At 36.1% G+C, this 21,444-nt stretch overlaps 1 protein-coding gene across 3 annotated transcripts in view; it reads left to right on the top strand.

Annotated features, from left to right (window-relative positions):
* LOC143037405 (vesicle transport protein GOT1B) overlaps positions 1 to 21,444 on the top strand; it is a 106,562-nt gene that overhangs the window by 60,188 nt on the left and 24,930 nt on the right. The window contains exon 5 of one of the 3 annotated variants that reach the window (XM_076205543.1): positions 15,886 to 15,934. The exons of the other annotated variants lie outside the window; for them this stretch is intronic. Coding sequence (XP_076061658.1) covers positions 15,886 to 15,912 — 27 coding nt within the window. The 3' untranslated portion in view covers positions 15,913 to 15,934. The remainder of the gene's footprint in view (positions 1 to 15,885; positions 15,935 to 21,444) is intronic. 3 annotated transcript variants of the gene reach the window in all.

Raw genomic sequence — 21,444 nt, 5'->3', positions numbered from 1 at the left:
TCAGGGTCGTCTTCTTCACTATCTGCCTCTGTCGTTTTCACGTGTTAGTTGGGAAATGATTGTAAAATTTCATCATCACTAAGTGAGAATGTTGCTGCTCGGTCACTGTCCATATCTACACACACTTGTATCGCTTTGTCACTAATGCAAAGTTTAGCGCGATAACCCATCTTTCAATTCTTTCACCACCGATTCTTTCTTGCCGATGGAAAACCCTCAAATTTCTTATTCCCTTCCTGATCTTCAAACATTATTTGCGGATATGATTTTCTCTAACATCGCATTAGAGTTTGTTGTTTTTCATCCTCCCAAGCTAGCGATTCCATAAAAATAGCATCTTTAACATTAAGCCCACGTTGGGATTCGGAAATGCTACCGTCCTCAAAATAAACTAGTTTGCGCATAGAACTTTTCCGATCATTCTTTTTTAAGTTTTGAATCACTCCTTGATCCATGGGCTGGATCACACTTGTTACGTTCGGCGGTAAATACACAATAAGAATGTTTCCATTGCTCAGTTCCTCAGCTTTATTGTTGTCGAGTAGGAGAATAAATTTGCTGTCCTCTAGAAGTTTTTTTTTTTTTTTTTTTTTAATTTTCTTTCACTGATGGGACAAACACATGCTTGAGCCAGTTCATGAATGTTTCTGAGTCCATCCATGGGTTATTTTGTGGGCGATAATTCACTGGCAAGTATATTAGATTTTTAAAACAACGTGGCTTCCGGTATTTTCTAACGACACACAATTTGACTTTATGGGTCCCTGCCATGTTCGTACACAGTAACACCGTCAGTCTATCCTTGCTTTGTTTGAATCTTTTGGTGGTTTCCTCTGCTTCACTGGCTAGTGCAGATGTCGGTAAACAGTGGTAGAACAGGCCGGTCTCGTCAACGTTGTAGATCTGTTCCGATTTCAGATCGTCCTCGGCAACCAATTTTGCAAACCTATGACAGAAAGGAGGAAAAAAAAAAAAAAAAAAAAAAAAAAAAATATATATATATATATATATAAATGCACTATGCATCCGTGTATGCGAGAAATAAATTGAGATATGAGATGCGAATCTTTACCATGTAGGCACAGGTTAATTAACGTACCTGTCTATAAACTCCTCTGCAAAAGGTGAATCAGCAGATTTTGCTTCCCCAAACACATCAAGACGATGTATTCTATGGCGATTCTTGAATCTTTTAAGTCATCCATCTGAGAACTGGCACAATTCTCCAATTGACATCTTTTCAGCAAAATCTTTAGCTTTTTCTTGCAGCGTTGGGCCTAATATAGCTACACCTTCAGACTTTTTAAGACAAAACCACTCATACAACACTTTGTCCAGCATTTCCACACGTTTATGTTGTAGCGTGTGGCGATTTTCTCCAGCTTCAGGCGTGTCACTCAACTTCGCAAACTCTCTTGGTTTTTTTTGGATTGGGCCTTGATATCGTAAATGGTAGACGACCCAATGCCGTATTCTTCCTTTAGTATTTTTCTATTTTTGCCTTTCTTCAATCTTCTACATGTATCCACCTTCTGCTTAAGTGAAAGCACCACACTCAACTCTTCACAACTTTGGGTATGATAAAATAGAGTTGGCTAACATGTGCACAGAGGTGGTTAACACGTGGTGGGAGAAGTGAATGGGACTGAGAAGCCCTGGTGGCGGCGAGAGCAACTACAACCACGTGCAGGGATTTTAAACACGCGGGATTTTTTTTTTTTTTTTTGTATACGTCTATCTTTATCACAATTTTTCGATTTTCGTGAAAAATATGCCGGTTATTTGAAGTGCCGGATACAAGAAGGCCGGATACCAGGGCTTTTACTGTACATTAATAAATTAAATTATTGCTCTTCAGAGACCACCTGTAGAGGAAAGTGTTATTAGGGAATTTAACATATTAGATACAATAATAATAAAAAACAACAACAGCAATAACAACAATACAACAACAAAGGATTACAAAGGCGGAGCATGCCAACAGGAGACCTTTTGATCCATATCTAGGTCGGATGCGAAAAAAAAATCATATTAATAATAAAATAATAAATAAAAACTATGATAATGTAAATAACAAATACAATACATAAATAAAAGCATAGGTATAGTTAAATAATAAACAAACAGGTAAATAGTAAATAATAATAAATTGACATATAACTAATAATAAATGAAAATCAGACAGACAAATGATAACAAAACAAAAACAAATAATATAAGATAAATTATAATCATTACAGCATCTTACTTAGGTATTTATCTAAATGATTCTTAAAGCTTCGAACTGAACTACATTGCACTACCTGTGCAGGAAGTTTATTCCATTAATTAACTACACGGTTGGCAAAGTTGTTTCTACCTACTTCCAAATTGAATCTATTTCCAGACAGTTTGAGACCATTGTTTCTTGTCTGATTCTCATTCAATGTAAAAATTTTGTCACTTTTGATGTTGTCAATTCCCTTTAGAATTTTAAAGACCTGTATCAAGTCACCTCTGAGTCTACACTTTTTTAGGGAAAACAGATTCATATGTTTTAGTCGATTTTCATATGATTTATTTTTGATATTTGGAATCAGTTTTGTGGCTTGCCATACGGAAACAGCATATTCCAAATGTGGACGAACTAACGATTTATATAGCTTGTTAATGAGTGATGGACTTTTGAAATCAAAAGATCGCGCAATCAGTCCTAGAATCTTATTTGCTTTCTCAGAGGCTGAAATACACTGCTTGGATGATTTGAGGTCGTTACTGATAATTACGCCGAGATCTTTTTCACTATCCACTTTTGTTAACAAATTTCCAAATAACTTGTAATTGTACTTACTGTTATTTTTACCTATGTGCATTACCTTGCATTTACTTGTGTTAAATTTCATCAGCCACTTTTCAGACCATTGCTGTAATTGATCTAAATCTTCTTGAATATCTAATTGGTTTGAGTGATCATTTGCCACTCCGCACAGTTTTGTATCATCAGCAAATTTGGAAACAGTAGATTCTAGTCCATGGTCTATATCATTTATATATACTATGAATAGAAGTGGCCCGAGAACGGAACCCTGAGGAACTCCACTTGCAACACTTTTCCATCCAGAAGTTTTTCCATTTAAAACAACTCTCTGTTTTTGACCATTCAACCAATTACTAGTCCAACCTAATAGGCTACCACTTATTCCATGCAAAGCTAATTTAGTAAGTAGTCTTTCGTGTGGGACGGTATCAAAAGCTTTTGCAAAGTCTAGATATACTAAATCTATATTGTTTCTTTTGTCATAAATCGAGATACCTGTGTTGTAGAATTCGAGTAAGTTAGTCACGCAAGAATGTTTCCGTCTGAAACCATGCTGACTATCATTTATCAAACGGTTACTTTCTAAATGATATTCGATAGCATCTCTGATGATAGTTTCCATTATTTTTCCTACGATTGAAGTAAAACTTATAGGCCTATAATTATTTGGTTTCTTTTTGTCACCTTTTTTGAATATGGGAGTAACGTTAGCTAGCTTCCATTCTCTTGGGACATCTCCGGATATGATGGATTTCTTGAAAATAATTTCTAATGGAACAACAATCTCATTTTTCATTTCCTTTAAGATTCTTGGATGCCAACCGTCAGGCCCTGGTGTTTTATTAACTTTGAGTTTGTCTATACACATTTTAACTTTTTCTTTTGTTATATTTACCGTAGTGACAACAGAATGTCAACAAGTAGGAATCTGCATGAGTAGGAAAAAAATGTGTAAATTTAGATGCTGACCTGTTCCATGAAAAGAGTACACAGAAGATAAACCTATAGTATTGATAGGAAAATAGTGAGGTACCATCTTAACATGGTTTAAATAGGAAGGAGTGAAAGGGATGCATTTGAGAGGAATGAAAGTGGTGAGAGTTTCTCTCCACCATGCCCACATATTGGTTTGTGGGTAGCACAAAAAAAAAAAGAAAAAAAAAAAAGTGCCAAACCTCAGTGTCCTCCTTTTATTTCAATCATGCATTTCTTTGTTTTGTAGCTCAATCCTATTATGGTGAAAAGCTATGCAAATTGGGATAATTTAGTGAAAGTAGTGGAGTCACAAAATTGGGCTTCATAGTTTGGAAACTGCCCAGCAAACTGGTGTGAATGAACACACAGTTTGATGGCTGGTAGTGAAGCATGTGATCATTGGGGCAATAAAGAGGTAGTTTCTCTTAGAGCCCTATGTGGGATATTAACTGCACAAGTTTTATGCAAACAGTATTATAGGGATTTTGTAACACCTCCACATCTTCTCTTCTGCATGAAGGGATGGAGAGGGGGGTGTCACCGATTAAGCAAAGCGGCTTTGCTGTGAATGTACTGCGTCTTGTTGCATTGTGTTTGACTCGGGGCAGTTGGTGGATGCAGGGATGACCCGTCATCCATAAAGAGCTGCGATGGGAGGGGTGGAAGGGAGTAAAATACAGGTACTCGTTTAACGACCTACTCGGTTAACGACAACTCGTAGTAACGACGGGCTTTATGACGTCGTTTAACGTAAATCTCCCGAAGTTACGACGTCGTGTACGATAATTAAGTTGGCTGAGGCAAATTTGTATGATGTTATAAATGAACTTGTACGGTGGATATTAGCTGTGAGGTAAAGTGCTGAAGCTTAGGTCTACATTACCATCCTGCAAGCTGCAAAAACTACCTGGGGTACAGTGTATACTGGTAGTGGTAAATTTTTAGTTTCGACCATGGGCGCAATATAACAATAGAAAATTAATTCTTAATTTTGTAAATTATAATGTATCAATGTAATATGCAATTTTGTGAGCGGAAATGAAAAAAAAATGCTAAAACAGATTTCGTAAGTAACGAAGTCATGTCGGACGAATGGTACACCATGTTTGTTATGATAGATGCCGATGTCGAAGAAATGAAAGGATGATAAATTAATTCGTCTAACCTAAACTAAACTAACCTAACCTGTGTTTAATAAATCATTACCTGCAAATTAAATGTCATCCGCCTCGTCCTCGTTGTTGTCGTCGTGAGAGACGTTGGCAGACGACAAGATGGCGTCCCGAGCCAATGCTACCGACTTCGTTCATTAGCATATTTTCTTGTAGCAAGGTATTTTTTACTTTCATTCCCGCCCACAAAATTGCATATTACGTTGATACATTTTAATTTACAAAATTAATAATTAATTTTCTATTGCTATATTGCGCCCATGGTCGAAACTAAAAAAATACCCCGGTATTCAATATGGAATGTCAGCATACGCGGATTTGGTCATATACGGTAATTTTGGGAACCTAACCACCGTAAATAAACAGTAAATAAAGCTTTAATGTACTGTATAAAAGAGGGAAAATACACGAAAATAAAGATACATGTATTGCTGGACATTGTACATACAGTACATGTACGTATATGTATACACTTTCGCTTAACGACCAATTCGGTTAACGACGGCGCACTGGTCCCTATTGTTGTCGTTAAACGAGGAGTACCTGTAGGTGGGAATAGGTACATGTCTCTGACTTGGCTACCTCCCCTGTAAGGGGGAAAAAGCTATTGGTATATAGATAGATATAGATATAACATCATTATTACTAGATTCATGTATCAGTCTTATATGATTAAAAGCTAATCTCTACTCAAAAAAAATGATGATCACTTTTAACTAATGATGATCACTTTTAACTAACTCTCCTATCTACTACACTCATGCATTACTTTTATGACTCTACTCCAACAGTATGATATTGTTCCTAACAATTGAAGCACTAGTTATGATTGACAAAATTCTAATTATTCTCCCAAAGGGAGTGAGAATCCTAACTGATTATTTTAAAAGATGGCACTCATTCCATACATCATCACAAAATCTCTTTGGCGATTGAACGTAGGGCTACATGTCTCTTACAAGAGAGAAATGACATTGGATTTATTGATTGAAAAAGTGGCTTCCATAGGGAGATGTTGGTACTACAAGCAAATAACAGAATTAGATAACCCCTACCATACTATACTAAACTACTTTTCATTCAATCTGTTTTATTTAAGTGGCTTCCATAGGGAGATGTTTGTACTACAAGCATATGACAGAATTAGTTAATCCCTACCACACTATACTAAACTACTTTTCATTCATTCTATTTTATTTAATTGCAGGGTACCCATGCTAATAATCCCATCTGTACCATATAGTATTTAACCTTTTCATCTGGTAGCTGCTAGTCAGCATTATTCAGCTTTGTGGCATTGCAGTAGTAAATGATTAAGATTTTACACCATTGAGAGGCAAGAAATCTATTATATCACTTGAGAAATATGGCATGAAGATTTTATCTGGGACCAGTGTTGAGTCCCTGCTAGTAATGATCCTGCAAGGTGGACATCAGAGATTAACAAATTCATCTCTATTTAAAAGGGGCTATCCCTTGATCTCTGAACTGGGCCAGATCCACAAACTTCAACTGTATTCCCTCTACTTTTTCACAGAAAGAGTTAACCAGTGACTGTTCCCCTCTTAGTACTATAAATCAGTGACATTAAAAATGTCCCATACTAATACAACATTGACAATAGTTGTTTTTTTCTGAGAGAGATTTAGGGGGGAACCAGAGGACTTATCAGGTGATGTTAGGAAGCAGGTTTCAGTCAGTGAAACTGGAGGCAATAATTACCTTGGTGTAGTTGGTAGCATGTCAACTTTTTGTTCTAAAGGTTGGTGTTTTAGGCTTGTCTAGGCTAGAGCAATAGTTCTATACATGTTGCTTGTGGTTAGTGTACAAGGGCAGTGATTGGAGGTCAAGTTCTCCAGGTTAGTGTCTAATCTGTATGGGCTCAGAACAGTAGGTGATTATAAGCTCTTTTACATTCACCACTGTATCTCCCTATAACCATTGTTTATATACTACATTTTGACATGTAACAGCCTGTGAAGCACTGACGTAATATTACTTATAGAATTTTGTGTGTACCTAGTTGTATTATATGGGAAGGGGAGCTATGCTCGTGGTGACCTGTTTTTGTATCTCGCAAGATCAAGTTTGTTCTTAAATTCTTGTATTGTGTTTGCACACACTATTTCTTCATCCAATTTGTTCCATATATCTATCACTCTGTGTGAGAAGCTGTTCCTTTTCAGGTCTCTTCTGTAGTTATCTTTCTTGAGTTTCATTGCATGTCCTCTTGTTTTTCCTCTGTCCCACTTTAATAACTCCTCTCTATCAATGTATTCTTTTCCTTTCATAATTCTGTAGATGGTTAGTAGGTCCCCTCATTCTCTTCTTTGTTCCAGGGTTGGCAATTCCAGTTCAACCAGTCTTTGTTCATATGTCAGGTTTGCAAGTGTTGGGACCAACTTTGTCATTGCTCTTTGTATTCTTTCTAATTTTCTTATATTCTTTTTTGTACTGGGTGACCATATCAGCACTGCATATTCCAGTTTTGGCCTTATCAGTGTTTGTAATATTTTCTTGATCATTTCCTTATCCAGGTATTTAAAAGCCACCTTTATTGATCTCAACAAATTGTATGTTTCTCCGACTATTTTATATGTTTATCTGGTGACATGTCTTTGGTGATGATTACTCCTAGGTCCCTTTCAGAATTTACTTTCTTTACTTCTTTTCCATCAATTTTATACTGTCCTGATATTCTCTTCTTGCTTTTTCCAAATTCAATTATACTGCACTTCTTGATGTTGAATTCTACCTCCCATCTCTTGCTCCACTCTGAGACTTTGTTCAGATCCCTCTGCAATGAGTCACAGTCTATTTCGGAGTTTAGAACATAAGAACATAAGAAATAAAGGAGACTGCAAAAGACCATAAGGCCTACACTAGGCAGCTCCGTATCCATCACCACCTGTCATCCCCATCCATAAAGTTGTCTAATCATTTTTTAAAACAACTGATAGTTTCAGCGCTTACTACGTGGTTACTAAGTTTATTCCATTCATCGACCACCCTATTTGTAAACCAATTCTTGCCTATTTCCTTCTTAAATCTAAATTTGTCCAGTTTATACCCATTACTGCGAGTCCTGCCCTGTTGTTTTATTATGATGACCTTGTTTGCATCACCCTTGTTATAGCCTTTGATCCACTTGAACACTTCTATTAGATCACCACGCACTCTGCGTCTTTCCAGAGAGTGTAAGTTTAGGTGCCTAAGCCTCTCTTCGTAAGGCAAATTTCCGAGTCCTTGTATCATTTTGGTCATTCTTCTCTGTACTGATTCTAGTGAATTTATGTCCATTCTGTAGGACGGAGACCAAAACTGTACCGCATAGTCAAGGATGGGTCTAACTATCGCTAGATAGAGTTTAATAATTACCTCTGCACTTCTATTCGTTACCGTCCTAGCAATGAAGCCTAATGCTCTGTTTGCTTTATTTCTGGCACTAATGCACTGCTTCCTGGTTTTAAGGTTCGGACTCACCAGAACTCCCAAGTCCCTCTCGCACTCAGATTTGTCTAAAAACGTGTTATCTAAGTTGTATCTATTTTCGGGGTTGTGTAGCCCTACGTTTAACACGCTACACTTAGAGATATTGAAGTTCATTTGCCATTTCACCGACCATGTTAACAGTTTATTAAGATCATCCTGCAGAATCTGGGCGTCTTCTCCTGACCTAATTAGGCGTCCTATTTTAGTGTCGTCCGCAAACTTACTAACATCACTATTTAACCCATCGTCTAAGTCGTTTATGTACATAATGAACAACAAGGGACCCAAAACCGGGCCCTGAGGAACCCCGCTAGTAACATTGCCCCACCTAGATTTTAATCCATTTATGGTGACCCGCTGTTTTCTGTTACTAATCCAAGCTCTAATCCATTCTAACACTTTTCCTCCTATGCCATGGGCTTTGATTTTATTTAGTAGTCTCTGGTGTGGCACTTTGTCGAACGCTTTGCTAAAGTCAAGGTAAATAACATCGTAATTTTCATTGTTGTCTGACGCCTTATATACCTTAGTGTAAAAGGATAGAAGATTAGTCACGCATGACTTACCTTTGGAGAAACCATGCTGTGAATCACGAATTAAATTATGCCCTTCAATGTGTTCTCTTGAGTCTATTTACTATTATTGATTCAAGCATTTTTCCTATAACCGATGTCAAACTGATTGGCCTGTAGTTGCATATGGTCGATCTATCTCCCTTCTTAAAAACAGGAACAACGTTTGCCTGCCTCCAAGCAGTTGGAACAGAACCAGTGTCTACCAATTTATTGAATATTTCAGTTAACTTGTCGCAGATTTCAGATTTACACTCTTTAAGCATTCTTGGAAAAATTTCGTCCAGACCCGGAGATTTTGTAGTTTTAAGTCTTTCAATCTGCTTGACTACTTCTACTTTACTAATGCTAATATTAGATAGAATACTTTCTTCATCCCCTCTGAAAATCTGATTGCAGTCAGGTACTTTATCTAACCTTTCATTAATAAACACCGAGAGAAAATAATTGTTAAACTCCTCACTCACTTTTTTCTTCCGATTCTATCATGACATTTTCATCGTTTTTAATTGGTCCTATTCTTAATTTTTTGTTCTACAAAGATGAAAGAAGCCCTTTGGGTTGGATTTTGCTTGACTAGCAACCTTAATTTCATAATTACGTTTCACTGTACGTGTATTCTTTTTAACCAGCTTTGCCATTTCGTTATATCTTGATCTAAGGTGTGTTTCCCTGTTTTTTATTTTTACGTAAAGTCCTCTTTTAATTCCGATCTCATGTTTCAATCTGTCCGTCATCCATTTGGGAGTATTACTATTTTTCCGTATTGACTTTAGGGGGATAAATGTGCTTTGTGCATTAATAATTAGATCTGTTAGATTGTTATACATTTCATCTAAAGTACTGACCTGATTTTTGGGCCCTCGCCCCGAATCGACCTGACCTAAGGTATGCGTATTACTCTCTGTGACCCAGACCTGACCTAAGGTATGCGTATTTCCCCCCTTGACCCAGATCTGACCTAAGGTATGCGTATCCTCCTTGACCCACTTCTGACTATCAGCCCCGCAACGAGAATCAAGAATGTTTGAAACGTCCGGATTGTTTTTCATATTCAATTTCAAATAGGTTTTTATATTGTCAAAGTTTGCTTTCCTGAAGTCTGGTACTTGAACGTTATTTGTACTTTTTATTTTTTCCCAAATAATATTAAATCTTATTTCTTGATGATCGCTAAAGCCTAGACTATCGCCCACTATTACGCTGCTAATTTGGTGCTCATTATTTGTTAGAATTAAGTCCAGGGTATTTTGTCCCCTCGTAGGATCGGTAATCATTTGTTTTAGGAAATTATCCTGCACCACATCTAGGAATTTCTTCGCTTCATGATCTCCTATTAAAGTTTCCCAGTCAATGTTTCTATAGTTAAAATCTCCCATGATTACAACGTTTTTGTACTGGGACGCTCTGTGAATTTCATGAATTAGGGAATCAGTCTGCTCAATGCTAAGGTTAGGAGGTCTATACAAGACGCCAATAATAACTTTCTTATTCTTGCCTATAATCTCTACCCAAATAGATTCCGTACAGTCCTCTTCCTTTATTGAATTGTTGATAATACAGTTTAACCCCTTCCATACGGTGCCGCACACGTAGGTGTCATGGGGAGCGAGTGTATTCGCGAGGCTGCCATATCGGCGTCTTGATTATATTTATTGTAGTCGCCCCTCCATAATGACATACTTTCTAATTCTTTTGTAATCGCATTTTCTATGGTTATCAAAATTCACGGGTGAAGAGAGAACGATCGATATAAGCGGTGACTATATTTTATGATGCGAGTATTATTACGACACGTCGTACGGCTGGCATTGGCTGCTGCCACCGAGATCCAAGTCCATGACGCCTACGTGTGCGGCACCGTATGGAAGGGGTTAATGTATTTTTAACGAAAAGTGCTACACCTCCCCCATTCCTGCCGACCCTATCCTTATGAAAAAACTTATATCCTTCTATTTCGATTTCCGGAAGGAAATGTTTATCAGCCATGTTGATCCAGGATTCAGTAATGGCTATAATATCGAAATTTTCTACGCATGCTTTACCTCGCAGCAAATCAATTTTGTTAATTATGCTCCTACTATTTGTATAGTAAACTTTAAGTTTATCTTCCCTCCACCTGCTTTGGTGATTTTTTGTACAGTCCTCTAAGTTGTTTCTATTGCCTAAACTATATTCCGATACTTCCCCCCCTACTCCCACATAATCTACCCGAAAAAACCCTGTAGGATGCCTACTTCTCGCTCAAGGGATTCAGCAAGGAGCCGAAATCCTTTGGGAGACAAGTGCACTCCGTCCCTTGTGTATAGGTGATTCTTACCATAAAAGCGGTCCCAGTTGTCGACAAATGCCCATCCATTAGCCTTACAATGTTTTGCCAGCCTGCAATTCATTGCAATAGCCCTGGAATGCCACATGCCTCCAACTCTACGCCTCGGAAGGATTCCACATACTACAGGAACACCTCCCCTATTTCTGATCTTGTCTAGCGCATCTCGGTACCGCGCAAATAATTCCTCACTCCCTAACTTACCTATATCATTTCCTCCGGCACTTAAGCAAACTACTGGGTCCTTACCTTCCCCTACTAGACACTCTTCAATCCTATCTCTAACATCACCTATGCCCGCGCCGGGGAAACACACTTGCGTCCTATGCTTCCTATCTTTGTTGCAGAAAACCCTGTCTAAATACCTCACTTGACTGTCTCCTACTGCCAAAATCTTACCTGTGGGCAGGGATCCAGCGTCTGCCCTCTCCTTCTTCTCTTGGATTTCATTAGTTCCTTCTTCCTGCAGATTTGCCAGCACTTGAAACGAGTTTTTGCATTTCAGTGGGGCTGGTGAGGACTTTTTTCCACTTTTCCGCATCTTATTTCTCACCGTATTCCATCCATGCTCATCGCTAATATTGCCTTCCGTATCATGGGCCCTCGAGCGGAGAACTCAATTCTCCTCTTTAAGGCACTTAACAGCATCCTCTAAGGCTTCAATTCTACTAAGTAGAGATTGTACCTCTTCGGCGCTGAACACAGTGACACATTCACTCGCCATATTGCTAACTGAAGCAGCTACCCGGTTTGGCCTGACCTGAGTGACGACTACTGCTCTATTGATAATTTTGCGTCATCTGCAAAGCAGTTCATGTAACTTTCAGTGCCTTTGTCCATGTCATTTACATATATAGCAAACATTATTGGAACTAGCACTGATCCCTGTGGGACATCACTACTCATTTCTTCCCATTTTGAATATTTGTCTCTAAGCACCACTCTCATTTTTCTTCCTTGTAGGAAGTCCTCCATCCAATTCAATAGTTTTCCATGTATGCCTCCTATTGTTTTCAGTTTATATAGTAATTTTCTGTGTGGTATTTTATCAAATGCCTTTTGTAAATCCAGGAATGCACAGTTTGCCCAGCCATCCCTTTCTTGCAATATATCTGTCAATCTTGAAAAGAAACAAATTAAATTAGTGGTACATGATCTTCCATGTCTGAATCCAAATTACCTCGGGTTCAGTATATTATTCTCCTTCAGATATTTTGTCCATCTTTGATGGTGCTCTCATCTCTTGTTAGGGACACCGGTCTATAATTTGTTGGGTCTTCCTTATTTCCCCCTTTATATATTGGCACTATATTGGCATTTTTCCAGCCTTCTGGTAGTTTTCCTTCTTTCAGTGAGCATTCAATTATTTTGTATATTTTTCCTGATAGTTTGTCTATACATTCCTTCAGTATCCAGTTTGCAACTCCATCTGGGCCATGTGATTTGTAAATGTTAAGCTTTAGTATTTGATTCCTTATTTCATTCTGAGTAATGTTTAATTTCTTCAATGGAGGAAATCTTACTTCGCTTCTTTGATCACAGTATTGTAGATTTTTTTCCTCTTCGGTGAATACATATTTGAAATGTTTGTTCATAATATCTGCCATTTCTATATTTTCTGTATATTCTTTATTACCTTAACGTAATTTAAGTATTTCCTGTTTATTCTTTAGCTTGTTCACATATCTATAAAATAATTTGGGTTGATCATTACAGTAATCCATTATGTCCTTTTCATAATTTCTCTTTTCTTCTCCACATATTTCTACATATTCATTTCATAGTTTGGTGTATATTTTCCATTTCTCAGTTTTTTTTTCTTTTTCCACCTTTTCCAGGCTTTATCTCTTCTGTCTTTTGCCTCACTGTACTTTTTATTATACCAGGATTTTATACACTGTATACCCTTTCCTGTTTTTGTCTAGGTACATACTTATCCACACCATCATTATAGATTTCCTTCCAAATTTTCCATTTCTCTTCCACCTTTGTTTCTTCATTATTAAATCTTTTCCAATTTGCTTCTTGAAAGAATTTTCTAAGTTTCTCAAAATCTGTTTTGTTGTGCATTAGTCTTCCTTTTCTGTGTTTTTTGTTAATTTCTGTATTTGCTTCTTCATTTAATTTTAGTTCTGTTAGCATGTGATCACTTTTTCCAATTGTCTTGTATTCAATTTTATCCACAATTTTGGGTTCTGATGTGAATATCAAATCCAATCTTGAGGGTTCATTGTTATTTCTATATCTGGTGTTTTCCTTGACCCATTGCATCAGTGTGTAATCAATGGCCATTTCCAGTAATATGTTTCCCCAGTGATCTTCTCCACCTTTCACAGTCATCTCTTCCCAACATATTTCTTTTGAGTTAAAATCACCCATAATTACCAGATTTCCTTCTTTGGTATTTCATTCAGTGTTTTTCTTGTGTCTTCCAGCATTTTGGAGTGTTCACTTTCATTCCATGCGTGAGTTTTAGGTGGGACATAAATCACTGCATACATTCTATTTTTCATATCTCTATCCTCAACTCTTATCATAATCAATTCCACATTGTTCTCTTCTTCTATCATTTATGTCACATTTAGGCCTTGGTTAGTAACATCACTCCACCCTGCTTTGTTTCTCTATTTCTGCACCAACAATTATATAATCCTTGTCCTACACTATTTGGTGGTAATGATCCTTTCAATTTTGTCTCCACAATCCCCATTATATCTGTTTTTTCTTGTTCTAGTCATTCAATTCATCAATTCCTGATATCAGTCCGTCTATGTTGGTATATGTTATCTTTAATTTTTTTCCTTTTCTTCCTTTTGTCCTTTCTCCTGCATTTCCTTTTCTCGTGTACCATTTCCCCAGTCTCAAGTCCATCACTCTCCAAAAAGACTCCTTCCTTTATTTTTCTGTTCTTTTCTCATTCTTTTCTTTAGCTTTCTCTTTAACCCCTTCACTATGGGCCACATCGCACATCTGGCAGCATTAGCTGCCAGATGTGCAATGCTGTGTCATAATACTCGCATTATAAAAAATAAAGTCACTGCTCTATCACTTGTTCTCTTTCCTCTGTGAATTTTGATAACCATAGAAAATATGATAAAGTCAGTTTACAGAGTATGGGGGTCACACAGGTACAACTACAATAAATATAATCAAGACGCCAATGTCGGCATCCTTGCGTATCCACTTGCTCCTCATGACGCCTACGTAGGCATCACCGTAGGGAAGGGTTTAAGTGTTTTTTCCTTTTTTCACTTTTTTTCCCCCCCTTTTTTCACACAGTTCCTTTCCCTAGATTTTTGTAGTTTTTACTTTTTGCTAGTTTTCATACGTTTGTTAATATTTCTTCTGCTATTCTCTGTGAATTAAGTTTTACTTTAAGAGGTCTATTCTTCTCTTCAGAATATTTACCCATCCTAAAGATATCTTCAATTGCCTTTTCATGACCTTGGCCCTCCTCCTGTATTTCTTTTAGTATTTCTGTCACTATATTCTTCCCCTCTTTCCCTTTGGAACCTTATTAGACCATGTTTTTCTTTGATGCCATAGATTACAATACATTTTTTTTTGTCTATTGTGTGTCTTTCAATCTCTTTTTTTCTTTTATTACTTCTATTACTGTGTCCTTTGTACTTTTGTTCATTTGTTCTTTGACTATTTCTTTAAATAGTATTTTTTTGTTTTCTTTGTCTTCTTTCATTTGGTTTTTAATTTCCATCATGTTTGATTTATTTTATAATTTCACTAACTTTGCATGCCTCAATTGATATTTTTTCATTAACTTCCCTCAACAAAGTTTCATTTTTAATTGTTTTTTCATTTTTCATCTTTCCATTATAATTTTTTACTTTAGGAAGTTCCTTTTTCATTTCTTCCAATTCCCTAACAGATAGTGCATTTTCCCTCCTCAATTCACTCACTCCTTTGTATAATTGGTTATGTTCCCTTTTCCATTCAACAATATCCATTTTCATTTCAAATATTTCTTGGCTTATTAGTATGTTTTTGAGGTCGAAACCTTTTTCTGTTCTGAATCCATGGAATTATTTGTCTTCATATCTGGGGCTATGTTACATATCTTCTTTCTAACTGCTCCCAAAAGTGTTTTGTACTTACTCATGTCCAATCTTCTTTTGGTTGTCTCTGCATATGTTGGTTTATCATCCATTTCCCTTCTTTTTTCTATTCTTGTTAAACTTAAATCACTTTGCTACATCATGGTACCACTCGTCATAGCCCCCTCTGATCTGTTTACAACACTTGGGTTTACATGTAGGGAGTACAAATGTTAAAAGATAAACAGAACCCAAGGTTTTAACACTTTTCTTAAGTATTTTCATATCTGGTCTTTACGTTGTTAGTGAAACTTGTGATATTTGATTTAGTATTGTTAATCATTTGTGATATGAAGTTTGAAGGGGAAACATTGTTAATGGTTTTGTTCTATAAAGTGAATACAAATGCAATCAGGATCCCTTGTATTGTCAAGATGTCCTGCAAACTTTTTAAGATAGCTTAATATCTAAGAAAAAATTGATCTGGTTTTTGCAGCTTTTGCCAGCAGATCCTTGTGAGTAGACCTGGAGGTTCTACAGACAAGGTAATCCTCATCCTTATATGGGTGATGGGCTCGGAACCAAATCATAATGTCTTAACTGTGAACCCTGATACATTTTTCAAGTAGAGTGGACCCAGTACATAATTATGTTGAGCTTTGTTTACCACAGTGTCCAAGAAGAGTTGTGTAGGGCAGAAGCAGACAAAATTTACTCAATAAATTAAAGTTAAATTGAATATAAGAGGAAATTCAGTTGTTTACATTAATCATGCAGTGAAAATCACATGATATTCAACATACAATAGCTTGTATGAGGTATAATGACTGGAAATTTGGGCTCCTGGGTATTGTCCTCAGTGGAATTTTGGCAACCACTCATGATACTCACCTTGTGTCACTATTCGGAGAACTTATGACATAATTATGTGATGGATTCATTAAATTTGTGGAATAACTTTGTTTACTTATTTATTCACTTATTTCTATTGTTATTTTTTTTAGTACCCATGACCCATGATATTGACATGTTCACCTGTATATACTAAGCATACCACATGTGATGATACCTAAACAACCAATACCTTTCAAAGAGTAGTATATTTTGTCTATTTTTTCAGTTAGTTAATGTACTTTAAAGAAGTTTATAATATTTTGGTATTTTTCTTTAGTTTTGGTACCTCTTGTTGTGCTTGCTATCAGTACCATGGAAATGTACCTTTTGATTTGTGGTTAATGTAAAACAAGTGATGGAACCTCATATTCATATGTAGAATGTGGAAACTAGTTTACAGATTCAAATTAATGTATCCTGAATTTTGTATCATATTGTAAGACAAAATTAGGTCTGTCGAAATATTGAATACACTACCATAGGAATGGAAGGATTTTTTTTTTATCTAGTCCTTTCTAGAGTTTTTATCTTGTAGATAACAAGGCAATATTTTGTAGGTGTCACTGTTTTGCATGTTTTAGATTAAACAAATTTAGGTTTTAAGTTTTGCAGATACACAGAACTATTAAAAGCTTGGCACTTTCTTGACATACTTGTATTAATTCTATATATGATTTGGAGTGTAATGTGGAAAGTGTGTATAGGTATATATATTCATAGTTTATTTGAAAAATGTAATAATTGTTCTGATGGAGCAAAACCTAATTGAACAATGATTCTTCAGAAATTTTTTCCTAATTATAATTGAAAGAAAAACAGGAAGTTCAAACCAATCTGTCAGTCAACCAGTCTGTTGCCTTGGTTCTCTCCTAAGACATGCAGCTCTTGGGAAATGGTCATATCAATTGATTCATTCCATAATTCAGTGAAGAGGTTTTGTTTTGCTCATGGGAAGGGTGAGTGTAGGAAAGTATTATGTAAGGTGCTCTTTGTTCTCTGTGGTGGTTGCATCTTGTACAATTTAAGTCTTTTGCTACGCAGAGTTTGTGAAAAGTCAGCGTGGATCGTATTGCATACTCTGCAAATATATGCGAAAATTTTCTATAAAATTATTTTAAAAATCACAAAAAATAATTCAACATTTACGCCATCAATGCTACTTCCCCATGGGGAAGCCCTTAGCCTTGATGACCTGCTGGAATTTCTTGGAGACAGAATCGGCCAAATTCTGATAGTGGGAAGCAGGAATTTCCTCCCACACCTTCCAGATGGCTATCTCAAGCTTGGGAATTGTGGATGTGTCCTCCTGATGAAGGTGTGCTTTCATGATGCCCCATAAGTTTCCTGTGGGGGAAATATTGGGTGACTGACCAGGCTAATCCTCAATGTAGTCGACCTCACCATCACTGAGCCTCTTTTTGGCTGCCCTTAAGGTGTGGCAAGGGGCGCCATCCTGCTGAAGGATCTCACACCTGGTTTTTGTGAAACATTCCCCTAAATTCTCCTGCAGAAGGGTAATATAGTGCCCAGGGTTGACAGCCTGGCCCTTAGGGAAGTATTACAAGATTCCCCAAACCACCATAGCCAAGGGCACCCCACACCATGAGATTGGTTCCCTCACACCACAATTCCCTATTGGTTTTCTTTATGCTAACTATGCTCCTCTTTTAGTATATAAGTCTGTATTCTGACCTTTGTCATTGCTTTAGAAAATGTACATGATGTACGAAATGTCAAGCTCCACTAAAATTCTACTCTTTTTCCTTCTGAGTTTGAATCATGTCCTTTGGACCAGTGATAGCAAACTTACCTCCAGAAGCCAAGTCTATAGTTAACGTCTTGAAAATCTACACAAAATCATCAATGCATCAATTGCTATTTTCTTTAATGATATATGTGCATACATATGTGTATATATATATATATATATATATATATATATTTATATATATGTATATAATATATATATATGTGTGTGTATATAAATAAATATGTGTATATAAATATAGTGGGCATAGAGGGATTAGGGAGGAACGTCAATGTAGTAGTATTGGGAGACCTTAATGCCAGGGTAGGAAATTAACCAATTGGAGTGGTTGGGAAATGTGGAGTTTCAGTAAAGAATCGTAGTGGAGAGTTGATGGTGGAGATGTGTCTAGAAAGAGAGTTATGAGAATGAATTAAAGAATAATAAAAAGAATAAAGAGTCCATAGCAAGAGAGGTACAGGGTTGGAGAAAAGTCCAAGAGAACAACAAAATTGAATTTAGAGATATAGTAAAACAACAGATGAAAGAACAAACTAAGGACACAGTTATTAAAGTGATGAGAGAGGAGAATATAGTAAGGTAAAAAGAAATGTATAATTGTATTAGGGATGGAAGAGAAGCATAATCCAAATAGGACTACAAGAGTAAAGGAGGAGAAGGAAAAAGTAAACAATATATTAAAAGTAGTTCAAGAAGATGAACAAGAAATAGGGAAAGAAATTGAAGAAATATATAGACTAGAGAAATACAATATAGATAAGACCAGACCAATTAAGGCCAATTAGGTCACAAACAACAGCAGAGAATATCTTATCAAAAAACAGGGAAACTAGCAAAAAGTGATCAGTATAAACAGGTATGGATAAAAAGAGAGATGAGGAAAGAGAGGAAGAGAAAACAAAAAGAATAGAAGCTAAAAAACAAAAACAAAAACAAAAAACAGAACAGAGTCAGACAAAGAGAAATTCTATTGGAGAGTAGTGGATATGAAAGTGAGGAAATGGCTCATAGCAGAGAAAAATGGAAGGGAAAGAGAGAACAGGATGGAGGTAACAGAAAATTAAAAGTGTCTTTCACAAATATAGATGACTTAATAACAGGCTTGAATGAACTGAATGATTACATGAAGGAAAAAGAACCTGACATGATGGGAATTGTAGAGACAAAATTGAAAGGTCCATTACCACCCAACAGTGTAGGACATGGTGCATATAATTATTGGATTAGAAACAGAGAAGTAATGCAAGGGGGTGGAGTTATGTTCCTGACTAAGAAGGATATAAATGTGAGGAATGTTACATATGGAAAGAATAGGGTGGAGATTATTATGATGGAAATAGAGGACGGGGATAAGAAGATCAGGAAGTTTGTGGTAAATTATGTGCCTCCTAAAACTGCTTCATGGGAAGAGAGAGAACACAAAAGTATGTTAGAAGACTCAAGGATCACACTAAATAAGATAATGGAAGATGGAGGAAGAATAGTTATAATGGGTGACTTTACTTGTAAAGAAATATGCAGGGAAGAGATGACAGTGAAGGGTGGAGATGACCTATAGGGAAATGTACTACTTTATATGATTATAGAACATACAATGATGCAATGGATAGAAGAGAATACTAGGTATAGAAATGAGGAAGAACCATCGAGACTGGACCTAATAATCACATCAGAACCTGAAATAGTGGACAAGATTGAATATAAGACACCATTAAGTAAAAGTGACCAATTATTATTTGAACTGGAACTAAATGAGGAAAAATACATGGAAAAAAATAAAATATAGAAAGGGAAGATTGATGTATGGAAAAACAGTTTATGATGAAAGAGAATTTTCTAAAAAGCAGACTTGGAAAGTATACAGAAGGAGGAAACAACAGTAGAAGAGAAATGGAATATCTTGACAAAAATTTATAAAGGAGTGGAAAAGTATGTTCTAAGACAAAAACAAGAAAAAGGATATGTAAAGTGTTGGTACAACAAAAATGTAGGGAGTTAGATGGCAATAGGGATAAAGCTTGGATAAAATGAAAGAAAGACAAAACACTTGAAAAATGGAAAATATATACTAGTTATAGAAATCAATATATACAAATGTGCAGAGAAGAAGAGAAAATATGAAAAGGATGTCATAGAAAAAGATAAAGATCAAGCAAAACTATAGATTTGTAAACAACAAACTGAAAAACAAACAAGAATTAGAGAAACTACGTCAAGGAGGAGTTGAATACACAGAGGTAATAGAAATGGCAGAAATTATGAACAAGGGAGAACATACAAATTAGATATGTCGAGTGGGAGGAGAAAGTCCCCCCTATGAAAGAGAAGTAACAAGGAAAGAAATGATGAATCACTTGAATAATCTTGATGTCTGAAAATCACATGGACCAGATGAAATAACAAGCTGGATTTTGATAGAATGCAGGAACGAACTAACAGACAAAATACATAGTCTAATAAGTAGTCCATTGAAAGAAAAATTCCAGAAGCAAGAGCAAATATAGTACCAATATATAAAAGGGGAAACAAGGAAGATCCTACTATCTATAGACTGGTCTCTCTTACAAGTATGATAGCTAAATTTTGTGAATCATCAAAATTAGATGGGTAAAGCATTTGGAAAAAACAACGTACTAAAACAGTTTGGATTTAGACAAGGACAATCATGCGTCACAAACTTGATATGTTTCTATTCAAGGCTAATAGATGTAATACAAGAGATAGATGGGCTGATTGTGCATTTCTAGACCTGAAAGAAGCTTTTGATAGGTGCCACATAAGAAATTGGTAAAGAAATTAGAAACTACAGAAGGAAGACAGGGCAAACTACTGAAGTGGATGGAAGACTTCTTGCATGAAAGAAAAATGAGAGTGGAGATAAGAGACAAACATTCTAATTGGGATGAAGTGATTAGTGGAGTTCCACAAGGAACATTTTTGGCCCCAATAATGTTTGCTATATATATATCAATGATATGGACAAAGGAATTGAAAATTATATGACCTTTGCAGATGATGCAAAATTGTTGAAAAAAGTAAACATTGTAGAAGATTGTGAGTTGCTGCAGAGTGATCTCAATAAAATATGGGAATGGAGTAGGAAGTGAGAAATGGAAATCAATATTAAGAAGTGTAGTTAATGGAATTTGGAAGAATAAAAAAAAGAATAGTGGGATCATATAAATTGGGAGTGGAAGAAATTAAAAAAATAGAAAATGAGAAGGACCTGGGAGTCATTATTATGAATAATACGTCTCCTGAGAAACATAAAAAAAAAAATTGGAGAAACTTATAATTCAATAAGAACAAAGTGGCATTTACATACATGGATGAAGAAATGGTGAAGAAAATAATAGTCACTTTGATAAGACCAAGATTGCAGTATGCAGTGAC

This window comes from Oratosquilla oratoria, chromosome 22 (genome assembly GCF_046742065.1).
Source record: "Oratosquilla oratoria isolate Oo_2021 chromosome 22, ASM4674206v1, whole genome shotgun sequence".
NCBI lineage: Eukaryota > Metazoa > Arthropoda > Malacostraca > Stomatopoda > Squillidae > Oratosquilla > Oratosquilla oratoria.
The sequence above is the reverse complement of the archived record's forward strand: the minus strand, read 5'-3'. Positions and strand labels throughout refer to the sequence as shown.